Genomic DNA, 26,478 nt, shown 5'->3' with positions numbered 1-26,478 from the left:
AATATTGCTGTAATCAGAAACTGTACAGCAGAACAGCCATTTAGCTCCTTTTTTTTTTTTTCCCCCCCCATACTGAAACACCACACAGTGCATCACCTAGTAAAAATGGGTTAATAATTTCACATAATTCATAGAATATAAGTGCAAATGATACGTAAGATTTTGGCTAAAAGAATTTGGACATTCCTCTTTACAGACAAAATTTAGCATGATCCAGCACATGTTGTTTTGGATAGCAAAACTTTCATCAACTTCAGAAGGGGTTTCAACTCAGCTTCTTTTTTTTTTTTTTTCCCCAACCAAAGTCACACAAATGTATGAAAGAGAGAAGAAAACAGCAGAAAGGGCTATGTTTCTAAATCAATAATCATTCTTTAATCTCTCTCTGTATAATGCCGTTACTTAAAACAGTACTGAGAGTAACTGGGGTCAGTACACTATTACAAAGAACACAGCTTTCAAGTTAGGGATGGCTTAGAGGATGCCATGTGTATTTTACAGGATACGTTAGCTACTGCATATCATTTCTGACTCAAACACCCTTCCCTTACACAGTTTCTTTCAATAAGACAACTCCTTCTTCACTCAAGGTATTAAAACAAACAAACCAAAACCAACAAGTTGGTAAAGAAGACTGCAAATCATTCATAAGGAATTAACAATTGGAGTACAAAATAAAGGACAACTTTTAGGGGTATGACTTGTCACTTTTTTATTGAGTGTGAAATACAAGAATCAGTAATTTTTACAATCATCACAGGTAAGGGTGGATTGGAAAACACAGATACTGGCAGACACTGTCCAATTTAAGGGATGCAGAAAAACAACAAAGCTAACTCTCAGTATGAGCCACAATGGGCTTTAAATCTTTAAATCTTCCGCATTTGACAGAAAATCTAAATCAAATTTTTATAGGTTGGAAATTAGCTCTTCAAAATGTGGAATTTTCTTTTTCTTTCAGGAAAATCATACCTATCTAAATGGTTTTGCAAGGCATTCAGGTGCCACGTATTCAGAATGAAACACATCTGCATTTTTGCTTAAATAAACCTTTCTAAAGCAGTATGTTTGTCACATGAGTTCAACACCAGAGACTCCTTTAAAGAAATCATATTCTTACCTTTTAAGAGGATGCTGACATCATCTTTCACATATCCCAAACTACCTGTGCAAAGTACCAGCCTCCCATAAGACACATTACAAAAGGCCGTCACACCAGTCTGCTTATGAATTCAGAGAAGGCAAGTGCACATCTCCTGGCCAGTTTCCAGATGATCAATAACAGTGAACAAGACCAACCCTTTGTAATTAAAGAGGCACAGAAACCACCTGAGACCCCAGAACAATGCTATTAAGACAAGATTAGGCACGAACCCATTTGCCACTCTGCGTATGCAGCAAAGTGCGTTCAGCTGTACAAAAACATTCTGTATAGTCATACACAGTGTTACTAATGTCAGCCTATCACTTTAATATTGACCCTCAAAAGTCCTCCACAGCCCAGTGACCAATTTCAAATAACATAAAATAGAAGTTACTGAAGGAAAAACACAATCAGGGGTGAGGGGCTAGAGGAAGAAAAAAAAGAAAACAAACAAACAAACAAAAATACAGAATCAAGCTCCTCCCAGCTGTCCCCTGATATACCAAATTTTGAAGTTTAAGTGTATTGCAAATCCAGTAGGGTAAATACATCACCTTAATATTACTGTAGACAAGACATCAGAAATAAGTTACTCATCTATGAAAATGTAATGATTAAACAAAGATTAGTACAGCTTTTCTACTCTTGCCAAGCACTTTCTGAACCTGGATATCATTCAAGGTTCTGTCTGGAGTAAGAGTTCATCTCTGTTGTAAGCAACAAGAACTACTTTGTTTCGAGCAACGGAAACATAAGAACTTTAAGAACCTTAATAAATAAATAAATAAATAAAGCCTAAACTGCACTGATTGCACTGAGCATTTTTTTTCTGCTAAGTTTTGGTGATAGACTCTCGGAATAAATCTTCAAGGTATATAATGTAAAAAGAAGTTAGTGTATTCTGAAGAAGAAAAAATAAACACTAAAACCTCAGTTATAGTATTAAGATCTGCAGGGTGGTACAGATGAACGCATCTCTCCTCCTCTCCCCACTCCATAAGAGAATACTGTTACTTTCTCTGATGCTTTCCGTTGCCATGGCATCCTTTCTACTGTCGGTCTCTTTACCCTTATGCTATTTTCCCAACTGGCACTCAACCTGTGGGCATCTTCCTTGCAGCTCCATAGCTTTATAAATTTGTATTTCTGTCTGAAATGACACGTTTCAGCTATTAAATACAGTGTATCGTTCTGCACCTCAGTCAGGCTTCAGTTAGACTCACAGCACTGCTTCTGAACACACAAAGACTGACGTACTTGAACAGTAAGCAGCTCATTCAAAATCTCTGTCTGTATACATGTGTCCAGTACCTAGCATGAGGGTCCTGATCCCAAGATTAAGAAAGCAACCTTAAAGCACTTTAACAAGTACCACTCTTTTTTTTCTACTTGAATGCTCAATTTGTTATCTCAGTTTCAATGTACTTCTTCCCAACATGTTCATTTTCTTAGCATGTAATCTGTGCTGTGCATGCATCTCTGTCAAGATGTCTGTCCATCCACCTCAAAGACTGTCAGAATATCCCACGGAAGGCAAAACTCCACCAAAGAAGACACTTTCCCAAGAAGAAACCTCTGACTCCCAGCCGAGAGCGCTGTCTACCTCCCTCTAGTCCTTTGCCTCAACAGGAGGGTAGTTCCCAGCCCCTACTTCGCAGCTCTCTGGCCGGAGCACACCGTGAGATAGTGGGAGCCGCGCTCCGTCCTGCTCTTAGCAAGCAGCTTCCACAGAAAAAAAATAAAGGAAAAAAAAAAAAAAAAAAAAAAAAAAGGAAAAAAGAAAAAAATAAATAAAATAAAAAGAGAGAGAGAATAGGAAAAGGCAACAGACTTTCACTTGTTACAACTACAAAGTCAGATTAACCGCGCGCAAAGTGTGATTTTCCTCCGAAAACGCAACAGGTTTCTCGACACCGCCCTCATCCCCACCACCTGTTTCACTAGGGGCCCCGTATTCTCATCTCGATTCCGGTCCGGGCTCCATCCCGGTCTCGGGCACTCACCGGCGGCGCGGGCGCGGAGGTTCCGCTGCGCTTGGCGGAGCCGCGCCGGGAGCTCAGCCGCCGCCAGGACTCCGCCAGCCGACCGCGGCCGCTGCCACCCGTCGTCCCCTCGGCAGCGCAGCCCCGCTCCGCCGCGCCGGGGCTCCGCCGCTTCTGCCCCATGTCCCGCGGAGCCTCCAGGCCCCGCCGGCCGCCCCGCACCGCGCCTCCCTTAGTTTTAACGATGCTGCCGAGACGCGGAGGGGGGGTGGAGGGGCGGGCCGGGGCGGAGTGAAGCTGCCCGCCCCCCGCGGCCGCGGGACTGCCTCGGGGGAGCCCCTGGAGCTGCCCCGAGAGGGGAGGGAGGGGACGACCGCCTACGTGGGGGCAATGGCCGTGGTCGAGAGCGCGGTGTGCTGGGAGATGGTGGGAGCTTTGCAAGGAGAAATTGAAGTTGTAATTGTCAGCCGCGAGAGGTGCTGGTGCGAGCGGGGAAGAAGAGGTCAGGTGCTGTGCGCTGATCAGACGTGACTTGTTACTAACAAGAGCTGTTTCACTTCTCTCTCTGCATATTGCCAAAATCTTACCAGGAGGTTGCTTTTTATTAATCTGAATTAACAGTTTTACTGAGCTAAACTGCTAATTTCCCCATGATCCAGTAGCCTTACCAATGAGTGAATTCCATGCTAAGTTCAACGTTTTCCTCCCCTATTTACTTGAAGGAGGACGCAAACTCCAAATCAGCAGCAAAAGGCTGCATGGTACCTGTTGGCAAGGCACACTTCGTGGGGGCCTCTTTTCCTTTCTTAAATATAACAAAGAGTATCTTTGGAATTAATGCTTTGTCTGCCAGAATTGCAGAGGTCTCCTGCAGCTCCTATTCCGAGTTTCTGGGCTCACTATGATCCAAAGGGCATTTCAGGAACGTGCACATCGGGTCCATCTGCTTTACCTGCTGAGCACAGTGCACCAGTGTTTTGCCAGAGGGAAACAATGCCTCTCTTCTGTCCTCTGAGCTCTCTGCTAATTTTTGTTTGTGAGATGACAGAATGCTCAGGTCCCCACGGCTGAACAAACAAGATGGGTAGTCAGCATATTGGGAGTACAAGCTCAGACAGCAACATTACAAGGTAAATAATTCTTTGTGTGCAACACAGCCATGCTAACAACAAGAACAACAAAAACCTAAAAGCACTGCCAAAATAGGCTACATAGCTAGGTGGACACTGTGTTATATAAGGATCATTAAAATTGTTTTGTAGGCACTTACTTAGACTTGCACTTATGATTTAACCCTTCTTATAACGATTCTTTAGAAGAGTGTTTTACTGAAAAATTCAGATGTATGTGGCTATCTTAAGAAGCTGAACTTTCTATTTTTTCAAGATGATATGACAGTATAATGGACAGTATTGTTCTAGATACAGCTGCAGTATTTTAAATGGTTTATGAAATAATATGTTTTCCTCACAGTGCACTTAATGTCTTGATAGTAATCAAGAAACATGGGCCAGAGTGTCCAAACAGCATGTTGAATTATCAGTTAACTCCAGGTTGAAAGCAAATGACTAAGAATTTTGTTATGGCATCAGGTAACCTAATATACTCTGCTTCCATAATCAGACTCCAGTCATGATATATACTTTCCATTCTATGGGGATGCACATAATTTGTGTATTTTCCTTACAACACCTGTAACTACTGCATGCCAGCAAGCTGTCCCACTATATCCCATTCATCCCAAAATATCCCAGTCATGTCCCAGGATATGGGGTTCCATCTCCCTTTGCCTGTGCAGACTGGGACTGGAGCACATCTGTGGCAGCAGGGTGGACCCTGATCAGAAAAGCATTTCTCATGAAGCAGTCACAGTGTGCTGTGTTGCTGCATGTCTAGCATGGCCTTCATGGCTGTGCTGTGCTGCCGAGAGCTCTTGATCCTAGGACAGCCGCAGCAGCTCCTTGGAACAGAGCAGCCTCCAGACAGTGCCCACAGGATGCCAGCAATTTCAGCACCTGCATGGCCTTATCTGTATCTGGCAGTTTTGCAAGAAGTTCCCATGGCAGAACTGTTTCTGCTTGGATGCAGAACTGATGAACAGCGATTTCCTCATAAGAAAATTTTACAGTAACTAGACTCACAAAAGTGATAGAATCTCTTCTGTGATGAGCTGCATGTGAGTCAGAGTCCACTTGGGTCAGTACCACCTGGGAGTCCCAAGAGCTGATGAGATGCATGATGGTCTATTCTCTCCTTAGAATCCTAGCTCTGGCCAAAAACACTCTATCTGCACCCTTGAATTGAAGCCCTATTGTCTTGTGGACCATTATGGATGTAGTTTACAAAGTAACCCCTGATTTTAAACCCATCCATCACCTGTTGTTCCCCTGCAGATTTCTGCCTCTAGGGAAGAAGGTCAAGAAGTGATGTGGTGCTGGAACAAGCTGCCCAGAGAGGCTGTGGGTGCCCCATCTCTGGAGATGTTTAAGGCCAAGCTGGATAGGGCCCTGAGCAATCTGATCTAGTACTAGAAATAGCAGCTGGCAGGCTTTCCTGTGGCATGGGGTTTGGAACTTGTTGATCCCTGAGGTCCTTTCCAACCCAAGCCATTCTATGATTCTGTGGTTCTATGAACAGCCCCTTACTGGTGATAGCTGAGGCTCCTGTTGCAATCAAGGGAAATGAAGTAAATACATAACAAATCACCTTGTATAGAAGGACTTGGGGGTACTACCGGATGAAAAGCTTGCGGCCCAGAAAGCCAGCTGTATCCCAGGCTGCATCAAATGAAGTGTAGCTGTCAGACTGAAGAAGGTGATTCTCTTCCTCTTAACTGCACTCATGAAATCCCAACTGGAATAATGCATTTGGCTCTGGTGCCTGCAGCATTAGAGGGCTGGAGTACAACCCCTACTAAGAAAGGCTGAGAAAGTTGAGGTCATGCAGCCCACAGAAGAGAAGGCTCCAGAGAAACCTAATAACAACTTTCCATTATTTAAATGATGTCTCTATAAAAGATGGAGAGAGATCATTTATTAGGGAATGTAGTAACAGGAGTAGAGTGGCCTTTCATTATCTAAAGGAGGACTATAAGAAAGTAGGGGACAGATTCTTTAGCAGGGTCTGTATTGTGGTTGTGCAAAGGGAATTGGTTTCAAGCTAAAAGAAGGGAGATATCGATTGGACATAAGGAAGAAGTTTTTAGGCAGTAAAGTTGGTGAGGCACTGAAACATGTTGACAAGAGTCAGTGAATGTCCCTGATGACATTAAAAATGAGACTGGAAGGGGCTCTGAGCACCCTGATCCAGCTGTAGATGTCCCTGCTCATCGCAGTGGAGCTGGAATAGAACTTCCAACCCAAATGATTCTATGGTTTTGTTGTATGGTACTATGGATAGGGCAAACTGTTCTCATGATGACTCTTAGCTTAATTTATTCTCCACTGAGGAACATCTACACTTGGTCAACATTGCTGAGTAAGTCAATTAGTTTTATCATTTTTATTAACATTTACAGATCAAAACTTTTGGTGCCTCCTCTATCTCAGTTGTAAATGTTAATTTCTCAAAGTAGTGTATTCTTTAATTAGAGAAATACGAAGATTTTCAAATTCTACAAAAATCTTTAAATGACATTACTTAAAAGAAAAAGAAAACAACAACAAATAAAAACCAGAACATACAATTTAGGAAGTATTGTTTGGGGAGAAAATAATCTCTAAAGGAATTCATGATCAGAGTCGTATAACAAATATTATATATTTGTTAATGCCTCATCAATAGACTAGTATATCTCTTTGCAGCTAGAAGATAGACTGTAGCCTTCACCTGTGTTGTTACGCAGACAGTGCTATACTATTTATGCGGTTCAAATACCACATAAAATATAAAAGACAAGAAAACAAATGTTCTTATTTAAAATAGAAATGCCAAATAACCACAAATTTAAAGCAAAAAGAGAATGAAACCACAGCCAAGAGGAATCTAAGTTTCTGTAAGTCTGATACATGACACAGATCACTTATCATCAGAAGGTCAAATTTTGTGTGAAGCTATTCACATGTTAATGGACTTAAAAATACTGTTTATTTAAGACTGATGTTAATGATGAATTTTCAGCACAGGAAACAGTTTTCTTCTTCTTTCTTTAGTCTGTAAGAATCTGACCATCTTAGTACCACCTTCTGCATATGTTACACGGTCTGTCAGACATTACTGCCACGTGTATGTTTGCACGCTGCATCACATAGGATTAGTTTGCATCACTTATGTATATCATATGCTTATTACTCATACAATTGTAAGTATCGCTGTGGCTTTTATCAAGAATACTGTCTGTCTGCCTGGAAAGTTAGCCTTTTCAGCCTTAGAAGAGAACATGTTTGTATGTTATGTATACAGTAGTCCAATATCTTTATTTCATCCTTTGTCATTCTACTGACGTGCTTCTTGTTCACAGTCCCTTATAAATACTTTCAAATACTTTATGAGCATCATGGTGGTGGCAGGACTCCATTTGCCTGGCTTGCATATTCTATCTCAGTACTGATTCCAGTACCACTGAGTTGTTTTTGACAGGTTTGAACTACATGAAGGTGTGTCTAGTGGTCTAGTGGATGGAGACCCTGAACATAGCAGGACAGCTGAAACTATTATGAGGTCCTACTATTAAGGTCCTTTTCAACCCAGGCCATTCTGTGATTCTATGACTGGACACAATCACTAAGGGCCTGTGAAAGGCTTTCATTTCACCTTGTATTGGTAAATCAGAAGTTATAGAGTAATTTCAGTTAGAAGGAGCACTGGTAGACACCTGACTCAGCTCTCTGCTTAAAGCAGGTCCCTTTAGATCAGTTTGCTCACGGTTTAGTTCAGACAGATCCTGGAGGCAAATTAAAAAAAAAAAAAAAAAAGTGGAAATTAAGATTTCACAGCTTCTCTGGACACGAATTCCCAGTGATTAATATGTTCTTGGAGAAAAAGCTTTTCTCTACTTCTAATTGGAATTTCTTGCATACATGCTTGTGTCTGCTTCTCATTTCACTAAACATCTTCATGGATAGTCTGGTTTAATCTCTATACCTTCCCATTTAGCAGTTAGAGGCACCAAGTCTGTCCTAAAGAACAAAGAAATCTATTCTCCCAGTCTCTTCTTATAAATTATGTGAGTGAAACTTTCTGCTGACTAGTTCACAGGCCCTGGTCCTAATAGGATAATTCAACCTCCCTAACATCTGCTGGAGGAATGACACAATGGGGTATAAGCAACCCAGAAGGTTCCTGGAGAATGTGGAGGGCAACTTCCTGTCCCTTTGATAAAAGAGTTGTTGAAGAGAGAAGCTCTGCTGGACCTCATGTTTACAGAAGGTGAGAGCATCACAGGGGATAAGAAGGTCAAGGGCAGCCTTTGCTGCAGTGTCTATGGGATTGTAGAGCTCTGAATTATGAAGGGAAGGAGCAATACAAAAGGCAAAATCACAGCACTGGACTTCAGAAAAGCAGACTTCAACCTTTTCTGGAATTTGCTGGAAAGAAACCCGTGAGGTGAATTTCTGGAGAGGAAGTCCCAAGCAAGCTGACTGCTATTCAAGGATCACCTCCTCTGAGTTCAAAAGCAGGAGGTAAGGCAAAAATGCCAAGAGGCATGAACAAATGAACAAGGAGTGACTGGAAAACTAAAACATAAAAGGGAGGAAGCAGAAGCATAGGCAAGTAACCTAGGGGGAAATACAGAGGTACTGTCTAAGCATGAGAAGATGAAGTTAGGAAAGTCTTTGCCCTGAGTATAAGGTCTAGCCAGGATTTTAATGGTCAAAGGCCTGAGAACATAGGCCCTGTAGTTGTTTCATACCTGTACTGTACCTCTGATGTCTATCTTATAAATCGTTAACATTGAATAAAATTATAAGCAATAAGCAATCATGTAAATACATACCACACCTTGCTGTATTTCTGGAAACAGTTTTTGCTGTCTCCTTCCCAGTACTGAAGGATGACTTTGTATTTTGTATATGATTTAAGCAGAGTCAGTCACAGCAAAGTGTTGTTGCCAGAGAACTTGTTGTCTTCCTGTGAGTTCTTTGCGAGTCTATCACTGCAAGTCATGGAATCATAGAATCACCAAGGTTGGAAGAAACCTCCAAGATTGTCTAGTTCAACCATCTACTGACCATCTCTTCCAAGCCTGTCCTGTCTTACCAGGTTCCTTTCCACCTTCAGCAGCAGACCTGTGTTTCCCATTTTCCTTTTGACACATGTACTTTAGAAATCTTTCTTGCTAACCTCTCACCAGATTCAGTTTAGATGGGCTCCTTTTGTATTTTTGCCTGACTACCTGCTCACTGGAACTCACCACTCTTGAGCTTGGAAGGTGTTGAATATCAACCAGCAAGTCTATAATTTCTACAGTATTATGGGACATAGGCAACTGAGTTTTGGGACAGGGATTTGAATGTAGTCCTGCTTTTGCCTCAGGGTCATACAAGATCATGCTGTAGCTTCTGCTGCATGTTCATAAGCCTGGTGGAGGGCAGGGAAATGCTACATGTTTGTGAGTTTCTCAGCTTATTACACCTGCAGTGAGGCCATTTTGCCCAACTCTTGGAAGCTATTGAGAAGCAAGATGTTCTAAAGGGTAAACTCTTTCCTCCGTCTTCTCTAGTGGAAAACTGGAAGCCAGAAGCCACAGTGAGCAAGGGCCAGAGGATGTAAATGTAGGTAGTCTACATGCATACAAAGGTGCTACTGCTGAAATAGCATCCTGGGTCTATGGTAAGGGCAGTAGAAGTTGGAAAGAGGCTAACACTGGGAAACAGCAGAAGCAGGCTTTTTCTGGAGGGTGATAAATGTCTCATCTGGGCTGATATTAATGGAAAAAGCCCATCTCACATCTGATATGAGCTTGGTCCATTCATTTATGATCAACATCTCTGCTTAACTGTATGAATTATGTATGCAACTGTGAAAATACAGTTAAAGATGAGACAGGACTTCAGTTCTTCACTGAAATAATATTCCAAAACACGGCATTTTATGCCTGATTAACATTTAAAATCAAATACTTAATGATACAGAGTCATTAGAAGTAATTTGGTAACAGTAATATTGTTATGCTTACCATAGTATATAACAAGTATTTTCCAGCTACTTCAGTAGCTCCACTAATCCTACATAACAAAATCTTGGAAGTTTCTTCTAGTCATCTGACATAATGGACCCATTACTTAGGGTCTTTTCTATAAGATGTGTTTTATACTGCAACCAAGCAAGCGATACTTGAGCAGATCTAAAATTAGCATAGATCTAAACTACCACAAACAAATGCAGAAGTGGAAAATTAGATCCACACAGAAAATATTGCAGGGCAGTTTGTGATAGAAGACTATAGAATTCCATCTTTACGATACTCCCAGAGAAGAAAACTGTTTTTTCTACTAAGTACTCTATTACATGTTCAGAGAAAGTAGAAATTTTATTATTAGTGGTTCTCCTAATTCCTGGGGCACTCTCTTTGAGCACTGAACAACTGCTCTTACATAGGGCTGTGTGAATACTGATAGCTTGTCAACAATATTCAACTGGTCAATGTAAATCTTCTGGTTTCTTACTGCTTACTTGTCTCCCTACTTAATAAAAACAATTTTATTTTTTGTAAGATCAATAGGAATTTCACTCTGAGTCTTCTGTTTTTTTTATTTCCTCCACTTGAATAGAACTCTTGAACAGACTCAAGATAGGCTCTGAAACCAGAGGACAGAGTGCCTGTTTTCTTTGGACGCTTCACTTAAAATGAAGGAAGGACACCAGTTCAAGTGTCTAGTTCTACTTCATAGTCACTTCCTCAGTTGTTCTTTCCCTCTAAAGACTGACTATAAACAAAAATAATGTTAGTAGTTAAAGTTATAGTCAGAGGCATATGGGTAATAATTTAGCTGAAATAACTTTGTTAAAATAAAAACATTCTAGAGATCAGTAATTCAAACACATGGTGACATTCATAATGTTTCTAAGAAATCTTTCTTGTTCTTGTCTTCTGTCTTCTGTTGCTGAAGTACAGAGGTTAAGAATTATGTATAGCAGAGTCTATTGGAGTGAGGCAGTGCCCATAGTGAAGGCATGCTTAACCCACTGGAACAAGGCCTGCATGACCTGATGGGATGCATCTATGGGCCCTGTGACAGTTGGCTGATGTCAGTGTGAGGCTACTCTCTGTCACTTTTGACAGCAATGAGGAGAGGTTATTCATGATGAGAAAAGAAAAAAGCAAACACTACATCTGTGTTCAAGAGGGCTGGTGAAGACTTGGGACATTATGGACTAGTCAATATAACCTCACTGTCTGAGAAAATGATGGTGCAAGTACTCGTGAAAGGTGTTCCCCAGAAGATGTTTAGGAATAGCTAGTGCAATTTAACAATAGAAAAATCATGCCTCACTCATTTGATTTTCTTTCATGATGATGCAACCAACTCTGGGGACAAAGAAGAGTGAAAGTACAGCTTGTCTATAGCAAAGTTTTTTATATGGCCTCATGTAGTACTCTTTTGTCCAAACTAGTAAGACAGCTTGGATGGGAAACTGCTAAACCATTAGTTTCAAAGGGTTATGATCTGCAGCACAAGTTGTAATGGCAGTTGGTTACTAGTAGAGTCTTCCAAGGACCAATGCTTTCAATAATATTTAATTTCTTTAGTGATATAGATTGATTCTGCCCTTGACAAGTTTGCAGATGATAACATGTTGGGAAAAAGTATTAGACAGCGAAGAGCGGGCAGCAGTTATGGCTGGGTTTAGAGAGTTATGGCCTGGTTAGAGAACCATAGAGTCACAGAATCCTTAGAGTTGGACTTCTAGTCCAGTTGCCCTGCAATGAACAGGGACACCACAGATAGATCAGGTTTCCCAGGGCCTGATCTAACTCTTGCCTTGAAAGTCTGCAGGGATGGGGCATTAACCACACCACTAGGCAACATGTTCCAGTGCCTTACCACCATCACTGTAAAAGATATTTTGCATATATATAACCTAAATCTACCCTCATTAAGCTTGGAATCATTTTCCCTTGCTGCCACAACAGATCCTGTTATAGAACCTGTCCCCTTCTTTCCCATAGCTCCTCTTAAGAGGAAAGGCCACTATCAAGTCATCCCACAGCTCTCTCTTCTCCATGTTGAACAGCCCCAGGTCTCTCAGCCTGACCTCATGGGAGAGGTGTTCCATCCCTTGGATCATTTCTGTGGCCCATCTGTGGACATATTCAACAGGTCCATGTCTCTCCTGTACCAAGGACTCCACATCTGGACATAGTACACGGGGTAAGGCCTCACCAGTGCAGAGTATAGGGGCAGGATCACTTCCTTCGACCTGCTGGCCATGCTTCTTTTGATCCAGTTCAGAATATGGTAGGCTTTCTGGGCTGCAAGGGTTCATTGCTAGCTCCTGTCCAGCTTCCCATCCACCAGTACCCTCAGGTCATTTTCAGCAGGCTTTGTTCAGTTTCATCCACCAGCTTGTGTTTATAATGGGAGTTGCCTCAATCCAGGTGTAAGATCTTGCATTTGGATTTGTTGAACCTCCTGAGGTTCACCTGGGCCCCTTGCTCAAGCCTGTCTAGGACATAAGTTGGTAGAAGAACTTTTTTATTTCTTTTTACTTTTTTACTTTTTAATTTTATTTTTCAGATGTTTTATAAGATGTTATATCACAAGTACACTGTAAATATGAATAATCCACAGAGCTTTCATTCTCAAGCCTTTGATCATGCTTTCACAACTACCTCAAGCTCCACAAAATTATACAACTATGTCATAAACTCTGCCAACTCCATGAAAAGACATAAACAAAGATTACATGTTTTCTTAGAGTAACTTTTCATGGAAGTAATTACTTCAAGGATATTACACAACTGTGTGAGGGCAGAAAGGTTGTCTGTGAATTCTCCATTTAAAGTTTGGATCATAAAATGAAAACACAGGTTTTCAAAGGCAAAACTTCTTTGCAAAATCTTTTTTCTTTTTCTTCTTAGGAAAAAAACCAAAAACCAAAAACCCCTCCTCCTCCCCAAACAAACAAACAAACAAACAAACACCAAACAATTCTTCATAAATTATTATTCTCCTGAAAAACTACAAAATTAAAAATAGTACACAAGATCTGATGTAAAATATTCCCTTTTTAAAATGGGATCATGTCTGTGATTAAAGAATGACTATTACATTTTTCAAGAATCTGTTTCTAAATGGGTCTTACATATCACACCAGACCTGCAAAATGGAATATTATTTCCATTCTCCAGTTTATGGTGTTTACATTAAGAAAATGAAATACCATCAGAATCAGGAGCCTTTTCCAGAATCTTTATACTATGGCTGCTGATTAACATGCATACTACCTAACTAGCACAGGTTCATTCCTGTTTATGCATCTATAGAGAGACAGATAAATCAGAGCCAATGCCAGCATTCTTTGATGCATGCATATGAAGTACATGTTTACTTCAATGATAGCATCTTCTGAGAAAGGTAAGACTTCAACAAGAAGCAGTTTTGATTTTGGAAGAAAAAAATCCTAACTGTGCAGTGAGTGAAAGCAATGACTTTCACAAGATCAGGCACAAAAAGAGCTTAAAATCTCACTTATAATTCTGACAAGGCCATCAAAATGTCAGAAGTGTTAGATTTCAGGTAACCATTGAAAATCTTGATGATAATTGCAGCAATGTTTCTTTTCTAAAGCATGAAGATACAGCGCATTCTGGGTTTTGATGGTTATTGATAGAACATTTTACATTAATTACATACAGTGTTTATATTTCTGCTCTGGTCAGTGGTAAAAACAAACAAACAAACAAACAAACATACAAAAAAAATACTCCTCTGTCTTAGAAGGAATAGGCTTCTGGTTTCAAAACAGACTGAAAAATTGATTAAACAAGGTTGCTTTATTTAGCTTTTTGCATTTTGTTGTTGTTGTTGTTTTGGGGGGTTGTTTTTCTTTTAACTGAAGGATGAAAAATACAGAGATAGACCTTTGTTATCCTTATCACTAGAAAATTAAACTTATACCCTTTAGCTCAGTTGAGTCATCAAGCATTTGACAGTAGGAAAAAGAGGAAAGCACGGTTGGCAATTTTTGTCTGAAAAACAGAGCTAAAGAGACCTCCTCTGTATTATACCAACTTTACAACAGAACCAGGAATTTGTAACCTGTCTTATGCCCTAGCCACCACCTTTATTATTATTCATCCCCTCAGATTATTTACGTAATGGAACACTACAAATAGATAGGTGGTGATGGTTGTTTTCTTGGGTTGGGGTGGTTTTTTTGATATTTTTTATTTTTATTTTTATTTTTTGGCTCTCTATTGAAAAGGGAAAGAGCAACACAATAAAATATGGGCAATTAATAACATCTTTTTTAAAATATGCCTGACACCTCATTAAAGTATGAAAGGACAAACAAGGGCATGATTTTTACAGTTCCTTATGAACCCTTAGAAGTATTTATTCAAGCTGAACTCCCACTGCAGAGAAAAGTTGTTTTGAGCACGGACTGCAAGATGAAACTTTCAGCTTTTAAGTCTTAATTAAGCTCAGTTTTTCTTTCTCCTGTCTGTTCACATCAAAAGGTCACAGTCTCCACTAAAACACTGTCAGAAGCATTTGTAATACCTTAGTGAGCAGACACGTGGACAAATATTGTACAGTATTTTAGCTACGGCTGTAGTTAATCTCATGTAGAAATGGGCAGCAAATTCAGATTAAAACAAAGAAATCTACAGCTTGGAATTTATCCTATTTTTAACAGAATTATTAAACTCAATGTTCTTTTCAAAACACATTTAACACTCAATAATATAGCTTAAAGGGAACATTTAATGACTCAACATATTTGTGCTTAATAAAACATGCGTGTAACACAAGCTGCCAAAGGGTACTAAGCATTCTGTGAAGTTCCCATATGGGGAAGGTATATATGCTCATTCTACTGTCAGAAGCAGGGTATATACATAGGAGTACATCTCATGCTGTTCAAAATATAGAAAGGCTTGGAAGCAGGTTTCAGTACTTCTTGGGACTCAAATGCTCAAGAAACACTGTCACTGTCACAGTATCTATGCTTTTGTTAAAAATATGAACTGTCAATTAACAGAGAAAATTTAAGAAGTCAGTACAGCAACTGGTGAAGCAAAGAAATGAATTTAAAAGCTCTACAAGAGCAGTCATGAATACATGGTTGCAAAAAGAAGTTAAGCAGCCCTGTCTGCGCCACATGCTGGGTCAAATTGCGTACAGCTGTCAATGACTTTTCTTCACCCACATAAATCTGAAAGAAAGAGGAGACAATATTTTCAAAATATCACTTTCTTTGACAATTACAATTTATCTTTACATAGCTGTTTTATTAAATCACACTTTCATAATCCTATCGTAATGACAGTCCTAGAATTGAACAACAATTTTATGCTAATGCAAGTTGCCAATTCATAGTAGGGCAACATCATGTTGTTATTAGTTCCAGGTCTATCACGTAGGTATAAAAGCTTAGATCAGTATTTAAAAATTGAGTATTTTTCTCCTCCAAATGAGTTAACGACTCCTTACTGTTTGCTAAAAACACAGGTATGCTTGGTTTACCATTTGCCAAATATTTCTGGATTCCTAAAAGCAGATTTCTTCTTACTGCTACATATAATTCCTCTCAAATATAAAAGTGCAGAAAACTGAGGTGTTCCTGTGTAGATTTACACTTTAGTTTTAAAACCCCCTTTACTAATTATCTGTCAGTAGAGATATGAAAAGTTTTTGTATATATTAATCCTAAACAAATGACAGTTTTGGCCTACATCTCATGACAGCTTGGGATTACTGGAAATTTTTTGGGAATAATTTTGATTTAAGCTCCAAGTAGGGGATCTTCTTAGGCTGTATGGTTGGTTGTTAGGGATAAAACATTAAAGTGCCAAAGGGAAGAGGAAGGATGCCAAGGTTGATTAATTCCAGTCAGAGAAAATAGAGTCCTTGCTCTGATTTAGAATCTCTGATTTCCTGTTGTATTACTGATGCCCAAACTCATAACTAATTTGCTGGCCCACAGCAGTGTTGTTGCACCTGGAATATACTTTTGATTTCTCTAAGAGTAGAGGCATTCAAGCATTCTGAAAAGGTATTGTTTTTCTTTATGAGAATTTAGTATGAGAGTTACCACAAAATCCTTTTCTCAAGAACACCTCCAAACACTGAGATATGTCCAGCTTGAAGGACATCTTTGTGTAACAGAGGGAGAACTTATTTGTCTCACTTGTGGAAGTTTTTAATTCCTTTCTATATAAAATACACATCATCTCTGTATGTTACTCTAGGTTGCATTCTTCTAGTCCTTTCACCAGAATTAATGCCAAGTAGGAATAGCAGTGGCTCCAGAACTGCTTCACTTGGCTTCCCTACACCTTTCCCTGCAGAAGAGAAATGCTGAGAATGAATAAAGAACATGTCCAGACAGCACTATCAAATTTATTTAAGAGGAATTTTGTACTCTCTGAATCTCACTTTTATTTCTGTCACGTGGCAGATGGGAGTTATTTATGTATTATCCTCATGTGTAAAGGCACTGACTGTTATTAAATTGAACATTGTGACAGAATCACAGAATCACAGAATGACCCAGGTTGGAAGGGACCTCAAGGATCATGTAGTTCCAACCCCCCTGCCTAGCAGGGCCACCAAACATAGACCTTTACTAGATCAGGTTGCTCAGGGCCCTGTCCAGGTTTTGGTCTTGAACACCTCCAAGGACGGGGCATCCACAACCTCCCTGGGCAGCCTGTTCCAGGACCTAACCACTCTCCTAGTAAAGAACTTCCCCCTAACATCCAACTTAAATCTTCCCTCTTTTAACTTAAAACCATTTCCCCTAGTCCTGCTATTGTCAGCCCTTTCGAAGAGTTTACGCCCCTCCTGGGAGTAAGTTCCCTTCAGGTATTGAAAGGCTGCAATGAGGTCACCCCACAACCTTCTCTTCTCTAGGCTTAACAAACCCAACTCCCTCAGCCTGTCCTCATAGGGGAGGTTCTCCAGCCCCCTGATCATTTTCGTGGCCCTCCTCTGGACCCTTTCCAAAATCTCCATGTCTTTTTTGTACTGAGGGCTCCACACCTGGACACAGTACTCCAGATGGGGCCTCACAAGAGCAGAGTAGAGAGGGACAATCACCTCCCTATCCCTGCTGACCACCCCTCTCCTGATGGAGCCCAGGATCCCATTTGCTTTCCGGGCTGCCAGAGCGCACTGCTGGCTCATGTTGAGTTCTTCATCCATCAGGACCCCCAGGTCTTTCTCTGCCAAGCTGCTCTCAAGGACAACTCCTCCCAGCTTGTACAGGTGCCTGGGGTTCTTCTGGCCCAAGTGCAAAACCTTGCACTTTGCTGTGTTGAACCTCATTAGGTTCACCCGAGCCCAGCTTTCCAGCCTGTCAAGGTCCCTCTGAATGGCATCCGTTCCCTCCACCTTATCAACTGCACCACTCAGCTTGGTGTCATCAGCAAACTTACTGAGGGTGCACTCAATTCCCTCATCGATGTCATTAATAAAGATGTTAAAGAGCACCGGTCCCAAGACAGACCCTTGAGGGACACTGCTCGTTACCAGCCTCCACCTGGACATAGAGCCATTGACCATCACCCTCTGTCTGCAGCCTTTCAGCCAATTTCTTATCCACCTAGTTGTCCACCCATCAAATCCACTTCCCTCCAATTTGGAGATGAGGATGTGATGGGGTCTGTGTCAAAGGCCTTGCTCAGGTCCAGGTAAATGACATCGGTTGCCTTCCCTTCGTCCACCAACGCCGTCACTCCATCATAGAAGGCCACAAGATTAGTTAAGCATGACCTTCCCCTGGTGAAGCCATGCTGGCTGTCTCGGATCATGTGCTCGTTCTTTATGTGATCAAGCATGTTGTCCAGGAGGATCTGTTCCATAATCTTCCCAGGCACAGCGGTGAGACTCACCAGCCTGTAGTTCCCCAGGTCCTCCCTGCTCCCCTTCTTGTAAATGGGAGTGACGTGACCCTTCCTCCAATCATCCGGGACCTCATCTGACAGCCACAACTTCTCAAATATGATAGAGAGCAGCTCGGCAACCATCTCAGCCAGCTCCTTCAGGACCCTGGGATGCACGCCATCTGGTCCCATAGACTTATACTCATTCAGTCTAAGGAGGCACTCTCGGACTTGCTCTACCCTTACAGTGGGGAGGGATTTACCTCCTTGGTCCCGACATAGTGCTATGGGGGTGCAAGACTTAGGGACGTGAAAAAGACTAGAATCCTGGCCACCAGGGAAGACCGAGGTGAAGAACTCATTCAGCACCTCAGCTTTCTCTTCATTTGTTGAAGCCAGTTCTCCTTTTAAATTTACCAAAGTAGGTACGCCCATTTTGGCCTGTCTCTTCTGGCCAATGTACCTGTAGAAGGTTTTCTTATTGTTTTTCATGTCCCTCGCCAAGTTCAGTTCTGCCATTTTGACATTTTGTTTTATATGAAATTAAGATCTTAAGCCACCGAAACCATTAGAACTGCTAGTGATTTTACAGGAGCCATGTCTGCTTCATGAAGTATTGCTGAATACAAAAGCACTGCTACCCAAAATACTATGTACCAACTATCAAAACTTTGATTTTCATATCATCAGTAATCGTGGATAATATAACTAGTGTTATACAGCATTGTGTAACAGTGTTATTAAATATAGTAGCAGAGTGCAGGGATTACTTGCTGGACATTATTTTACCTCTGGAACTATGTGCATATTTAAACAGATATATCACAGTATCACAGTACCACAGTATCACAGTATCACAGTCTCGTGCGGGTTGGAAGGGACCTTAGAGAGCATCGAGTCCAACCCTCGGCATTCGAGCCCCTGTGTAGCAGAGCGGCGCTTCTACCACTTGCGCCACAGGAGGGATTCGAACCTGGGCCCTCCGGTGTTGCATCGCGGCATTCCTACCACTGCACCACCGGGGCATTATATATTCGAACCTTTACAAACCTTTGCAAAATAAAAACCCAAACATAGCTGTAGTGTATCAGTTCCTCTGCTTACAGCACTTTGAAGGTATTTAACTGATGAGTAGAAAAAAACAGTATTGCATGCACATGTAAAGCAGGGTAAAGACTTATGAGGTATTTTCCAATTAATTAATTCCACTGCATTGGAGATATTAAACTATCAATTATCACATAGCAGTTAACAGTTATTAATCTTTCAACACAGTTTCAAGTAACACTTTTTTGTCAACCTTAAGTATATAGAGGGTATTTTATCAGAACTGAGATTAATGTCTTGTGTTTTATCATTAGCCTATATAAGACATTTTTTATAAACAGTGATAGACATCTTTTTAACTCCAAATGTATTTTGTAAATTTTAGAAATAATAGTTACCATGGTGCCTTAACTTCTTTTAGCAAATTAATTCTAGAGCTAGTGCTCTATGCTATGTCATTTCATGTGCTTATGTGCTTGAAATTGCTGATGATTTATATCAGCAAGGGAACATTTGTTATCATTTAACATTCTGCTTTTCTACTGAAATGACAGTTACCTTGATTTTAAAGCAAGGATATTTGTTACTTTGAAATGCCCAAATATAAATATATATACACATATTTTTACTTAAGACATAGTATATGCAACTGATAGTTAAAATAAAGTGTCCTAGTTTATTTTTTTTCCCAAACACTTCAGCTTCTGATGCTGTAGAAGTTTATATCAGAAATATTAATGTTGAAACATGAAAGTAGTATTTATGAATAGAAATACTGGCAAGCCTGCTTGGACACATGCATCTTGGTGCTTGTGAGTTCATTCACATGTGAGTGATGAAGTGAGTTCACAAGTACCCTGAGAGAACATGCATGAATGCATGAAACTAACTTGTTTAAAAATTTCTTATTTTTTGAGTTAAGTGATGAGACACTGTTGCCCAGAGAAACTGTGGACGCTCCATCCTTGGAGGTGTTCAAGGCCAGGTAGGATGGGATCTTTGGGTAGCCTGCTCTAGTGGCTGGCAAACCTGACCAAAGCAGTAGGGCTGGAACTGGATGACGTTTAAGATCTCTTCCAGTCCAAATAATTCTATGATAAAAAAGCATTTTATTTTCCTTCAAAAGATCTTAACATTGCATATTTTTTTTTCAGTAGTTTTCCTGCAACTCCTGTGCATAAATCTTAAATACGGATTGACAGTGATAAAGTAAATCTCATTGTCCAAAACATATTGGATACAGCTGGAGGTTTAAACTGGAAACAAAACAATTAAGGACATAGAACATGTGCAACATTATCCCACTTCAGAAATCTTTATACTAAAACTACTTAGCCAAATATTTTCAGTTTTAAATGAATATTTAATACCAGTGTAAGGTTCAATGTACCTGAAATTCATCTAGAACAGGAGCTTCTGGTAGAGGGCAGAATAGTGGGAGTATGACCACTTTTTATACAAAAACATCACTCTTACAGATATGGATCTAAAAATGTAGTGTGACAGTTTTCTTCCAGAGACTGTCAGAATAAAAATTATAGCAAATAAATAATTTAGGATACTGATTATCAGAAAGAATTGAACCTCTAACATCTCAGGAGAAGTTATTTTAAATATTCAGATTTTATAAACAGATAATGATCAGTTAAAGGGGTATTGCTTAGGCTATCTCTTTTTAGAAATGATCTTCTATTAACTCTACTGTAATGAGAAATGTGGTTTGAGACAAAATTCAGAAAGATGACACTATTTCAACCTAACTTTTTAAGAATTTTTTGTGGAGGAAGAAAGGAAGATAAACTGAAGGAAACAAACAAACAAACAAACAAACAAAAAAAAAGAATCTTACATGAGATAAAAATTATATACCAGAGAAGTTTTGTAAAAAAATATGTGATACGTAGGGGGCAGGAAACAGATTTTCTTTAAGACTTCAAAGGAGTATTGCATTCCTATGGACTTATATTGCAAAAAAAGAAAGTATTTTTATCCTGAATTAGATATACTGAGGAACTCTGAAATTATTTGTGATTACTGGCTCAGCTAAACATGAGCCAACATTGTCCCCAGATGGCCAAGAGGGCCAATGCCACCCTGGCCTGCATTAGAAATAGTGTGGTAGTGTGGCCATCAGGAACAGGGAGGTAATCATCCCTCTGTATTCAGCACTGGTGAGGCCATGTCTTAAGTACTGTGTTCAGTTTTGTGCCCTTCACTACAAGAAAGACATCAAAGTCCTGGAACGTGTCCAGAGAAGGGTAAAAAAACTGGTGCAAGGTCTGGAGTGCAATTCTTATGAGGAGCAGCTGAGGGAGTTGGGATTGACTAGTCTGGAGAAGAGGAGGCTCAGGGGAGATTTCATTGCACTCTACAACTTCCTGAAAGGAGGTTGTGATGAGGAGGGGCTTGGCCTCTTCTCCCAGGCAACAAACAGGACCCAAGGAAATGGCTGGAAGTATCAGAAGGAGTTAGATTAAAAATAAGGAAAAACTTTTTATCTCAAAGAGCAGTCAGGCACTGGAATGGCTGCCCAGGGAGCTGGTGGTGGTGTTGCCATCCCTGTCAGTGTTCAAGAGGCATCTGGATGAGGAGCTATGAGATATGGTTTAGTAGTCTGTGGTAGCAATGATAATGGGAGAATGGTTGGGCTGGATGATCACATAGGACCTTTCCAACCTTGTGATTTTAGAAAAAATGTGATATTTAAATACATTTAGATAAATATGCATGCTCTACTAAATGAAAAGTGTTGCTCATTAATATGGCAGCATAATAGCCTTACACATCTAGTGTGTGGCCTTTATACCACCCCAATGTTATTGTAAGGTATGTGAGCATAATTCCTATTATGTCTTGGTTGCATGAGATGAGTTGTTAGTCCATGCCAGTTTTCTCTGATATTCAAATGCAAATCCCATAACTGAGAGTGCCAAGGCCAATTTTTTTTTTTCTTTCAAAGAATAGCCCTACAAAATGCAAATAAACATCAACCAACAAAAATATATATATTCACATATTTTTTCTCAGTTCTGGTTGTGTTGCTGTAGCTGACTAATGTTCAGGGGATATATTCATGGACACACTGAAAAAGCTACTTTATAATTTCTCTGTCGATGTAGCATAGTTCATTAACTCTAAATAATACAAACTAGTATTATTTTCTTAATGTAATGGATCCTGCTAAGTTTAAGCAGTTAGAGCGTAAAAATCTAAATTGCTTACAGCAATCATTTTGACTTCTAGTGAACTATTAAATTTTTGTTTTGAAGAAAAAGGAGTTTGGATGAGGTTTTCGTAAACATTTTCAGAAGAAAATAAATAAATAAATAGTTATGAAGTTCAACTGGAAATGAAAAGCAGGAAAATTGTTTAGAACAGTCTGCATGCTTGGATATTTAAACAGAAAAGAAGAGGTAAGCTGAAGTAGCAACCAAGTCAGCTAGCCTCATAAGAAAGAAGGAGTGTTCCATCAGGAACATTGGAATGTCTTTCTCCTCACAAGAAGAAAGGCCTAGCTGCTTAAGCAAAAAAGTTTTCTTTCAATCCAGTGATATAAGATTTTCTTCCCAGAGAAATCTTGGATCTCTGTTAAAAATCTGCAGAATAAAATACTGAAGTTAAGACTGCCCTTTTGGAGAAAGCAATATGAATTCTGTTAGTGTGCTGGCCACAATAAAAACACTATTCTTGCAGATTGTAGTGATTTTTTTGTGTTATCCCTAAGCATACTGAGGGAGTAATACAAACAAATCTATATTTGTTTATTAGTATCTGTTGAGGGTGGCATACAAAATACAAAATGTAAACCCGTCTGGAACTACAAGACCGGGAAGAAATTAAATCCTTGTATGATTACATGTTGCATGTTGTTTGCATGTTATTAAATGTACTAGAGATCTTCAGATACACCACTGTATATCTAAGCCAATGTTTGCTTTACAGGCAGATAGACTGAAATTGACCTCTCTCCAGATGTCTTCTATAGCTGTTTAATGGAAAGAAGATAGTTTAAGATTGGATTTATTCATTTTTTTAATCATAGTCTGTTGCATTCTTCCACTTTTTGCAACCATTGCAACCTTTTAATTTGTATTAATTCTGAAGAAAACAAACCTCACATAGTCTGAAGGAAATTAATGGTCTTTGGTCCAAGACAAGTGAACAAAAATTAGAAAATACACACAAGCACAAGGAAAATACAGAGAGAACATTCAAAAATGTAAAATATAAAAACATTGTCCATACAAAGAGCCTAACCAGTGTTATACCATGTATACATCTGGTTGTCTGGAAAGCATATGATTTACACTGAGAATTTTTATTGCTTATACCTTCTTGAACCTGTTCTGAAATTACATGGAAGATGTTACCTGTAAATTATTCAGATCTCATCTAATATCACATTCTTGGGTCTGCAGGAAGCCTCTCCAGCACAGAACCTTCATCTTCTCACAAAGAACTGGTTGTCACTAAAGCCTGCAGTGGGAGCAGAGAGCCTGACTGATTCCAGCAAGTGCATTTTCTAAGACGGAAGGACTCTAATGGACAATTTTTCAGGTTAGTCTTAAATGTTACTCAGTATGGGAAATGTTTTGCAATAATCAAGACATTCTAACCTAAGGCATGGTTAATACTTATTTGGAAGCCGGCAGGACAACTCCAGTCAATTTTTTGTTTCACATTGCTGTTCACTACTGACTTTTTCAGATAAAAACTCTGATAGCCAATGTTAAGTATCCCAAGTTTTTCATACTTAAAGCCTTGCTCTCCTAAGATATCTAACCTTGCTTTCAAGCATTTAAACAAGAAAAGAGTGAAATAAATCTCACTTGTCTAAAGCAGGAAATAACTTTCATGTCACAGGTATCCTTCCTACCTGTCATCCAGAATTAGGAGTTGGAAAACAGTATTCCTTCTCCTTTGAAGTAACCAAGTGCTTTTATACATCAGTACAAAAGGAAGAAGGGAAAGTACAGCTAACTTGACCTAAAAAACTTCCAGAGTAACCTCTGGAAATTTCACTATGAAACTGCCACAGAACTGAACACCACAACAACTAGAAATTCATTTAAGGAAAAAATCCACTGTGCACACATTGGTACATTCTAGATGAGAGAAAAAGCATTTTACAGGGTTGCACTGAGTATTCCCTGCCTTCCTGAGTCACCTCCTGTAGGAGACATTTACACCTGGTTCTGTTTTCTGGAGAGTAATATCATTTCAGGTTGGTCCCTTTCCATAACAGTTGCTTATAATATTCCATATTGCAGACCTTGAAAATTTAATGATCTCTGGTGAACTGTTTTTCTCATGTTGGAGCATAAAATGTAAAAATCTTCATACTGCCCATTTGCTAGTGAGTACCATTTGTTGGAAAAAAAGTTGAAAAAGATGTGTCTAGGGAAACCAAGCAGCAGCTGTGTTGAGTTTACTAAATAGTTCTCCCTCAGTTGGCATGAATTAAGGACATTTTCTAGGTAAGATATTATTAAATATGCATGTTCACTTGTCCCACAATATTAAGATTGATTTTACTGAATATCAAAATTGACTTGGAATATAAAAAATCTGGAGAATTCAAATAGCTGAGTAACTCCTGACCTCAAGAATCCATTCAAAAATATGGACTGTGGGGGGAAAAAAAAAAAAAAAAGACAGTTGTTATAACTCCTCCTTCCTAATTCATTAATAAGATCTTTACCATAGCAACAACATACAATTATATTTGCTAGACCTCTCATGCACATTCTCATGCATACAGTCTGTCAGACCCAATCTCAAAACTGATAAAACATTAAAAAGGAAATTGTGCAGCTGATTGCATAACCTTGCATGCAAATTATATGTGGGTATTAGAGTAATTAGGGCAAGAGCCAAAGAATGAATAGAAGACTAATCGAAAGCAGCTCTACATGATACTTAACTTAAACAAGTATCCAGAGGCCATAAGCGCTAGACAAGAGCAATGTAAGAGAGGTTTAGCCCACTGAAAGTCTGGGACAGATGGAGTAGCCTGTAAGCATACACTCTCTGACAGCTACAGCAACTTCAGTGACTTTCTGAGGCTATGAAAACGGATCGCCAGTATTAAGCCTTTGACCAGGAATGACTGAAGGCTATGAGATATGAGACATATAGAAAGGTACTTCAAGATTGAATGCTGCTACATTGATGGCTAGTTTGGGTTATTCAACAAAGACAAGTGGGTACTGTGGGTCTAAGTCAGGCTGCTGATGTCACAACAGTGATTTTCTTTGCCTTAGTTGTTCCCAAAGTGTTTGCCAAAAAAACCCCTGAAACATTTATCAGCCACAGATCAGTCTCTCACATATTTCTATACATGCCAGAGGCCTCTACTACCCTCTCTTTTCATCTCCCCTGAGCAAGAGAGGAACTGTGGTTATTCACTGTTTTGATGAGCTGATTTAATTCTGTACCAAGTAAAAAGCAGAAGTAGTGGATTGAAGATAGATGAGCATGAAACACACTTTCAAGGCTTCTTCCTTAACAAAGGGTCCTGAAAAGTAAACAATGAATTGGGTCATTAAATAAGAAGCAGAGCTGTTGCTAGCAAAGAGAATAATGATCCAGGAAATATGTATCAGGAGAAAACACAAATCACCTTCCCTATCAGCAGCAAATGGACAGCACACAGAATAGAATAAAAACAGGGAACTGCCTTAACAAGGCATCATCCTAACCAGTCCAGGTAGAGGAAATCTACAAACATTATGTATCTATAGTAGAAATTAGTGGTATTGCATGTTTTTTGCAAAAGATCTTTAGCTACTAAGCACATGACTTTTTGCTTTTAAGAATATATGTGATTGGATTCTTGGAAGAAATTCACAAATAGGCACATTTAATAAACATTTTTCTGTGTTAGAAATTGGTATGCATGAACCTATGAGCCTAACAAACTCCAATCATATTTGTGTGGTTATAGAGACTGATGCTGATACGAAATAACTGTCCTTTATGTGGTAAGGAGTGTATCTCTACACTCTTTTGTGATTTTGAATATGGACAAACATCCTGTTTATCATGCCCACTCACAGTTCACTTGGTAAGGAGAAGGAACTCTGGCAATCTACTGTTTGATCTTTTCTATAATATAGCTTTGGATGAAGTGTAGGTGTAAGAAAAATAAGGCTACATAAAAATCCCACATAGACTTTACCTTCTGAGGTCAATGAGTAGTACACAGATTATTTAGTAAGACTTCACTAAGAGTACTTGACATTTCATGAGCTGTTTGCTGTTTTCCATGTCTTCCTTTACTTCGTCCTTGTGTACAAATATTGGGCACT

General features: G+C 39.6%; 1 protein-coding gene across 10 annotated transcripts in view; it reads right to left on the bottom strand.

Moving 5' to 3' along the window:
• Nucleotides 1-26,478, bottom strand: part of TRPM3 (transient receptor potential cation channel subfamily M member 3) — a 399,190-nt gene that overhangs the window by 360,813 nt on the left and 11,899 nt on the right. For 7 of the 10 annotated variants that reach the window (XM_015849133.3, XM_015849137.3, XM_085529717.1 and 4 more), the window contains exon 1: nucleotides 3,148-3,347. The exons of 2 other annotated variants lie outside the window; for them this stretch is intronic. In XM_015849133.3, coding sequence (XP_015704619.1) covers nucleotides 3,148-3,309 — 162 coding nt within the window. In that variant the 5' untranslated portion in view covers nucleotides 3,310-3,347. Of the gene's footprint in view, nucleotides 1-3,147; nucleotides 3,369-26,478 lie in introns of those variants that run through there. One more of the 10 variants, XM_015849141.3, reaches the window with a different exon arrangement.

The sequence above is a fragment of the Coturnix japonica genome, chromosome Z (genome assembly GCF_054131305.1).
Source record: "Coturnix japonica strain WE chromosome Z, WE-NBRP24, whole genome shotgun sequence".
NCBI classification, from domain to species: domain Eukaryota; kingdom Metazoa; phylum Chordata; class Aves; order Galliformes; family Phasianidae; genus Coturnix; species Coturnix japonica.
Note: the sequence above shows the minus strand (reverse complement) of the source record. Positions and strands in the feature narration are given on the sequence as shown.